The sequence below is a fragment of the Cherax quadricarinatus genome, chromosome 18, assembly GCF_038502225.1.
Source record: "Cherax quadricarinatus isolate ZL_2023a chromosome 18, ASM3850222v1, whole genome shotgun sequence".
Taxonomy (NCBI): domain Eukaryota; kingdom Metazoa; phylum Arthropoda; class Malacostraca; order Decapoda; family Parastacidae; genus Cherax; species Cherax quadricarinatus.
This window is the reverse complement of record NC_091309.1, coordinates 4,480,263-4,488,113: the sequence shown is the minus strand read 5'-3', so window position 1 is coordinate 4,488,113 and position 7,851 is coordinate 4,480,263. Positions and strand designations below refer to the sequence as shown.

Here is a 7,851-nt window from a genome sequence, read left to right as displayed (position 1 = left end):
AGTTCTCCGTATCCAACTTTGGCTACGCCGTATCTCTACCAAACATAAAGATATTGTTTTTTGTTGGGTCCCTGGTCATGTCGACGTACAGGGCAATGAACAGGCAGACACTGCTGCGCGGTCAGCAGTATATGACCTACCAATTTCCTATCGAGGTGTTCCATTTCTGGACTATTTTGCTGCAATAGCTACCCACCTTCGCACCCGTTGGCAACAACGTTGGTCAACTCTGCTCGGTAACAAACTTCATTCTATTAAACCGAGCATAGGTTACTGGCCGTCTTCTTGTCATCAGTGCCGAAGTTGGGAGACCACTCTCTCCCGCCTTCGCATTGGCCACACTCGTCTTACTCATGGGTATCTCATGGAGAGGCACCCTGTTCCTCTCTGTGAGCAGTGTCAAGTTCCAGTATCGATTAGCCACATTCTGTTAGACTGCCCTCTCTATCAACGAGCACGCAGAATTTACCTCCAACGTCGTCTTCGTTCTACTACTCTCTCTTTACCTTCCCTTCTTGCTGATGGACCCTCCTTTAATCCTGACTCTCTCATTGACTTCTTGACAACGACTGATTTACTCCACAAACTCTGATGATACTTTTCGCACTCCCCTCAGCCCTTTCTGGTTCAGTCTCTTGCTGCCCTTTACCCTTTCACCATCCACTGCCCCGCTGTTATCCGTAACCTGTTGCTCATCCATCTCCCTTTTGCCACCTGATGCCCTCACTTCCTTCCTGCCCTGCAGCGCTGTATAGTCCTTGTGGCTTAGCGCTTCTTTTTGATTATAATAATAATAATATATTTATTGAAAGCTCTATACCTGTGGGTCATGGATGCATGGTAACACTCCATGACCCATGAGGAAACAGCAGAACCTCCAATCCTAAGCTATCCATTCAAACCTATAATTAGTAGTACTGCCAAAATGGCAAAAACATTTTCATTAAAACATTCCATTTAAAAGGTTATGGCTGTCAAGGGCTCTGATCCACTGGATCATATACATCACAGCCAAAATTTCTCCCTAATAATAATGAGGTTAAAAACACTAGTGAAGCAAAAAAAAAAAATTTATTATGGCACAGAATAAGTCTTATCAGGGGAAGGAGACACTCAAAAGTCACAGATATGTACACAATAATACACTTTGAATCACATACACTCATCATACACACACACATGAACATTTTCAGTGCATGAGGCATCATTCTCACTTGGTGCAGCAAAAATAGTTATGATTTTCTAATTGGAATACAGTAATGGAAAACAGACTATTACCTATACTGTATGTCATTAATAGAAAATATCCAAGCAGTTGTAATAATATAAATAAGACAGCATTAGAAGGTGAACTTTTAAAATTTTTTACAAAAGCACATTTTTCAAATACATTTCAATTAAAAATGTATTTAAATGCAAGTACTGTACTTAAAAATGTGCAAAAAACATTCTCTTAATAGTAAAATGCATTTTAAGTTTAATTAAAACCAAGCAAGTTAGAAATCTGCATCTAGTCTTGTGTGACTCTGTAAATGGTGATTTTGTGTTTGCGTGGACTTCTGATCTCAAGCAGGGAGGTATGATGCTGCAGACAGTGCTTCACCAGGTACTTGTTTTCAAAGAACCTAGCAGAGCATACGCCACAGCCATACTGCGGTCGAAGGAGATATAGCAAACCTTTATGTCGGGACCCTATGTGTCCACTCAAAGACTCATTATCACAGAATTTGACTCGACAACTGTTACAACGGAACATGCGCAATGGAGAGTACAGCTTCAGATTAGTGAAAGGTGATGCATCAGAGATGCTCTCTTTTTCTGCAGAGTTTGTTTGAGCTTGTAGTTGTGTAACGCTAACTGGACATTCACTAACTGTAGCCTGAACTGTGGATGGTGGCGGAGGGAGCTCAGGAACACGAGGAACTGCCACAGGCTTTGGTCGACGGAATGTCCTGGTGGCTGGTGTAGGAATGATGACACTTTTGGCTACATGAGGACCCTCTGTAATGCATCTCTTGGCTCCATCCATGATCTTGCTGGCTCCTGCTACTAGACTGCTTATTTCCCTCTCTCCAATGTTCTCTTTTTCTCTCTTCTTAAAGGCCTTCCTGGAACGAAGGCCAAGTCCAAGCCGTCTTCTCTTGCGTTGTCCACCAATCTTTTCAGTCAGATCCATGAAATCTGCCGCAGACAAGCTGTCAACACGAATAGGAATGATTCTTTTAGATTCGTCATTGTGGCTTCCGTGTTGCTGTTGTGGTTGTTCTAGGCTCTGCTGATCCTGTAGCTGTTCCTGCACGTGATCAGGCAACTGTTCAAGAGTTGTCTGCTCTGGTGACTCGGGCACAAATACCTCCTCACTAGTGACAGGTGGGACACTGAAACGTAGTTCACGTTTGACACTTGGTCTTCTATTCAGTCCACTTTGGTGACGCAATATTCCTTTGCTTGATGAAGATGGTAACTGTTTATTTGGCTTTTCTTCTTGCCGAGTATCTTGCTGTTGCTTCTGGTTATCCTTAGGTGGGGGCTGGGGAGGAGGCATTGGAGACTTAAATGTTCTTCCATGTGAGGACCATGTTGCGTCCAGATTAAGTGCCTCAACGCTGCGCCTTGCATCTGTGGAAAGAGCCATAGTTCCCAATTTGTTACTCAAACCAGGTGTAGAGGTAACCCCAGGTTGGAAAGGAGCCAGCTGAGAAACATCTCCGGATGATATACTCCTCAAAGACTCCCGGCTGGCCCCATTATAGGGTCGGAATTTGGTCTTGATCATATCTTCATAGTCAGAGAAATGTAGCTGCTGCATGTGGTAAAGTAGCACTTGTTCACCGGTCTTGCCATGAGGAACCTTCTTGTTACAAAAAGGGCACTGTATTCCTACAGCATCAGACATAATGCAGCTGTTTTTCTCCATTATCTCGATAACGGATGCTCTGTGGAAATCAATAAGATGTTTTGGAAGAACTGATGTATTAAAGAACTGTGCTTGACAGATAGGGCAAAACTGAAGCTGTATATCACCACAACGATTTTCAACCATAGAGTTCAGTTCATCTTTGTGTGTCTTATGTATGTGACTCCCGAGACTTTTCTCATAGCCAAAGTAGCGTGGACAGAAAGGACAAAATATATTCCTTGGTTGATGGCCAGCATATGAAGCCAACTTTGTTGCTAAATCAGCCAGCACTGAGCCATTAAAGGGACTTGCCACCTGGGGACTTTTAATGTATGGAGAGCTCATCTCTACGTAGCCTTGAGAATGCCTATGCGATGGGGTGTGGGGATCCTGGAATGAGCGCTTTAACTCCTCACACTCACTATCACTGAGCGAGTCACGTTCCTCGTGCACACCAGACCACAGTTCAATGTAGCTGTGGTGGAGACGCTGTGACCCATTGCCCCCACCTCTGGGAGTTGCTGGAGCACTGCTGCTGCCACCTCCACCCACATGAGACTTAAGAGGCTCCTTCCTGGAGGCAGTGGGGCTAGAACTACTTGGCAGAGGCACATTCATGTACTGTGGCACTGCTATGTGGGGCCTGGATGACATCTCACATTGTGGGAAGGCTGGTGTGGACTGAAGCATGGGTGGGGCAGATTGTGGGGGCAAGGGTGTGGAGGGAAAAGTTACTTGTGTTGAGGAGCTTGGTACGTTGTCGTAAATTGACACTGGACGAACCGACTGGTGCTCCGGCTGTGCATATGCTTGCATCTGTTGTTGATTGAGAGATGGTTGCAGATTAACGTAACTGTGTTCGTAGTGCTGACCATGACAATTTTGTTGATGTTGTGAAGGCATTTGGTGATGGCTGGGTTCTTGCAGTTGGTGTGTTGTGGTACCTGTGCTCAGGGCTCTGGGTCGTGACGTCTGGCTGTGGCACACCCTAGTCACCACAGCCGACTGGGTGTGCCTGAGTGCCACATTCCCTTCCCCTGATAGGGACCTCGGCTGTGGCACTGGTCCTTCCTCCACTCGCTTCCCAATGCTGGTGATGACAGAAACATGTGCTACAGTATTCCTGGGTGTCATTGCTTGGTCGCTACGCTGGGTCATGTTTTCTCGCCTTGGTGACGCACCAGATAATGCAGAAATGCAGGGCTTAACCACAACTCTGTTGACGATGTGTGCCATGTTAGTGGTAGAACTAATTGCTTGCTGCTGCAGGTGTAACTGATGCTGCTGAGGGTGGAGACTGGTGCTCATGTGGTGGTGTGAATGGTGAGGATCGCGGTGCATTTGAAGGTGCTGGAGTTCGGCTATGTCTTGGTTGATGTTGGCGAGCACTCTGGATAGGTCGGCTTCCATGACTGTCTCGCTGCTACTGTTGCCAAACACCTCATCCATGGCTGTGGTGCTCTGACTCTCTTTACCTGCTGCTTAACACACCTGCAAAGACAAACACCTTCATTATTTTATACCCCCTGGTGTTCTATTTGCAGTAATAGTATGGGTTTGGTGGCTAATGTAAGGAAAACAATGAATACAAAATAAGCGCTAAACCCGAAAGGGTCATAGTGTTGAAGAGAGCTATGTGCTAAAGGAAGAATGTGTAGGGGTTAGAAGGGAGTGAGGTGTAGGAGTGTAAAAGGGGTAAAAAAAAAAACTTATTGGAGGGGCGAATTATGGGGATACGCCACTCATCGTGCCATGAGTATGCATCACAAAGGCAGTATATTATTTGACAGCATGCCACTGATACACGTGTACAAATTTCTAGTAGGAGTATTTGTAAGATGCAGAAAAAAATTAAGTTAGAAAAAATAATGTTTGTTCAAGAGGTAAACCTATATGAATGACATTACTTTAAGACTGTTGCAACCTCCTACCAAACTGTTGGTTAGATAGTTAACCTGTCGGCCTGCAGTACCACTCGGTACATCAAACCCAATGTGGGGACTGGTGAGCTGGCCTTACTGACAGTGTTCACCAGACTACACCTGCTGGTGACATCTAGGCCTTAGACTCTCATGGAGTACACCTGATGGTGACATCTACTGGCCTTTTGAGTGTTCACCCGACTGCCTCACGGAGTACACCTGAAGGTGACATCTGCTGACTTCAGGTCCTCGCAGGCTTCCGCAGCAGACTTCAGGGACCTGAGGGTCTCTCTCACCTCAGTTTACTGACTTCAGTTCCTGGCTTCTGTTACCTGTGAGTCTCGCCTTAGTCTGCTGACTTAAGTTACCGTTAACTTCAGTTACGTGTGATACCGAGAGTCGTGATGGGTAACCCGGTGAGCGTTGTTAGTATCAGGTGACACGGCCACAGAAGTATCCTTAAATGTAAGGGTGTCATGTAACCTGGTGAGTGTTGAAGTGTCAAATGACGCGGTGAAAAGGAAGTCAAGACTGAGGGTCATGACACAGAGTAAAGGCAGTACAAAGAGAGTGTTATGACACAGAAAAGGCAATGTTGTGGATGTACTACAGAGAATGTCTTGGAACACGGAGAATAGGTGGTGTCATGGGACACGATGTTGTGTCATGACACTGGGATTGGTAGTGTCGTGAGACACCAGAAAGCGGCAGTGACGTATGACACTGAGGCACTATAGGGCCATGATGATTTACTTTATAATTATTTGTGATTGTGTATGTGATTAGAGTAGGAGTTTAGACTCATTTTTTATGCAAAAATGTTTATAGTAAAGATCATAAATTTTAGTGTTTATTTCTATCATCCCGAACTCTCCCATGTTACTACACTGATAACAGACAAATTAAATGAAAATACTCTACTATGTAGAGATGTTAATAAGAGAACCAGTATTTGTAATAAAAAATGGAAAATAATTTTAGAGCGATTTTATAAGACCATTTTTAATGTAAACAAAATTATTATACACCAGGAAGCATTAAACTCGTACAAGTCATACTGTACCTGGGGAATGTGAGGTAATCAGTTTTGATCCAAAGGAAAGCCTTCCACCAGCATTGAGGTACTTCCATTGAGTGACACAGAACATCCCAGAAAATGACAAGAGTCGGTACTGTATTTTAAATTATCCAGTAGATTCTTGAACACTGAAATGGCGATAAGTGGCTCTCACACACAGTGGTTCAGCACACATACACAGTAGCTTCATCTACCCATCCACCCACACCCATATGACAGAAGGGATAGATTCAGAGGCGTCCCTGTTTGCAGACAATGTGAAGCTAATGCAGAGAATTCAAGTGGATGAGGATCAGGTAGGACTACAAAGGGATCTGGACAAGCTGCAAGCCTGGTCCCACAACTGGCTGCTGGACTTGAACCTCACAAAGTGCTGGCCAGACAGATACTGCAAGGAACTTGCAATCCCATTCATTGACAACTGGGACAACTTTTATAGCAAATATGATATGTATGCAAGGGATGGGGTACATCTCTCTGGGGCAGGGGTGGTAGCACTTGCAAATTCAATCGAGAGGGCCATTGCTGAAATGCCTAGGATTTTAAACTGACAGAAGATAGAGGTATGGGTGTGTGTGGGGAAACAGTCAGGTTGCAACACTAGGGTTGAAAACAGTAAATGTATAAAAGACATTCATCATGAAGTTATAAATAAAGACAAAAGATCAGGTCAGCAAATAGACAGCAGAGGGCAGCAAGGAACTAGCTCCCTTAAGGTCTACTATACTAATAGCAGGAGTGTAAGAAATAAGATACATGAGCTAAGATTAATTGCAAGTGCAGGAAACATAGATATCATTGCTATAACAGAGACCTGGCTTAATCTGAAAGATAGAGATGCCTTCTGAATGTCACATACAAGGCTATAAATTATTCCACACTGACAGGGTCAACATTACCTGGAGAGAGTTCCGGGGGTCAACGCCCCCGCGGCCCGGTCTGTGACCAGGCCTCCTGGTGGATCAGAGCCTGATCAACCAGGCTGTTGCTGCTGGCTGCACGCAAACCAACGTACGAGCCACAGCCCGGCTGGTCAGGAACCGACTTTAGGTGCTTGTCCAGTGCCAGCTTGAAGACTGCCAGGGGTCTGTTGGTAATCCCCCTTATGTATGCTGGGAGGCAGTTGAACAGTCTCGGGCCCCTGACACTTATTGTATGGTCTCTTAACGTGCTAGTGACACCCCTGCTTTTCATTGGGGGGATGTTGCATCGTCTGCCAAGTCTTTTGCTTTCGTAGTGAGTGATTTTCGTGTGCAAGTTCGGTACTAGTCCCTCTAGGATTTTCCAGGTGTATATAATCATGTATCTCTCCCTCCTGCGTTCCAGGGAATACAGGTTTAGGAACCTCAAGCGCTCCCAGTAATTGAGGTGTTTTATCTCCGTTATGCGCACCGTGAAGGTTCTCTGTACATTTTCTAGGTCAGCAATTTCACCTGCCTTGAAAGGTGCTGTTAGTGTGCAGCAATATTCCAGCCTAGATAGAACAAGTGACCTAAAGAGTGTCATCATGGGCTTGGCCTCCCTAGTTTTGAAGGTTCTCATTATCCATCCTGTCATTTTTCTAGCAGATGCGATTGATACAATGTTATGGTCCTTGAAGGTGAGATCCTCCGACATTAAGGGTGGTGGAGTAGTGATGTATGTCAGAGACAATTTAAATTGTTGTTAGACAAGATATAAAATTAGAAGCATCAGCCACTGAATCTGTTTGGTTACAGCTTCTCGAGAGCAGTGAAAAACTAATTTTGGGTGTGATTCACAGGGCCCCAAATCTCGATAGGGAGTGTGCGGTAAACTTCTATTGGATGAAATTCGTAAGGCATCTACATAAAAAAATGTTGTGATAATGGGATATTTCAACTATAGACAAATTGACTGGAGCAATTTGACAGGAAATTTAGAGTCAAGTGACTTTGTTGATACGATTCAAGATTGTTTTTTAAAACAGTCTG

At 44.6% G+C, this 7,851-nt stretch overlaps 1 protein-coding gene across 1 annotated transcript; it reads right to left on the bottom strand.

The window, feature by feature from the left end:
* Nucleotides 1-1,056: 1,056 nt before the first annotated feature.
* LOC128689301 (uncharacterized) lies at nt 1,057-6,042 on the bottom strand. The gene is made up of 2 exons (XM_070086108.1): nt 5,885-6,042; nt 1,057-4,390 (listed from the first exon to the last, which is right to left on the bottom strand). Exon 2 carries the CDS (start codon nt 4,346-4,348, stop codon nt 1,511-1,513), a length of 2,838 nt encoding a protein of 945 aa, XP_069942209.1. The 5' UTR covers nt 4,349-4,390; nt 5,885-6,042; the 3' UTR covers nt 1,057-1,510.
* Between the last annotated feature and the right edge of the window lie 1,809 nt (nt 6,043-7,851).

Bases quoted from the DNA above. Each gene is read 5' to 3' on its own strand.
- LOC128689301 (XM_070086108.1), bottom strand. From the start codon at position 4,348: ATGGATGAGGTGTTTGGCAACAGTAGCAGCGAGACAGTCATGGAAGCC.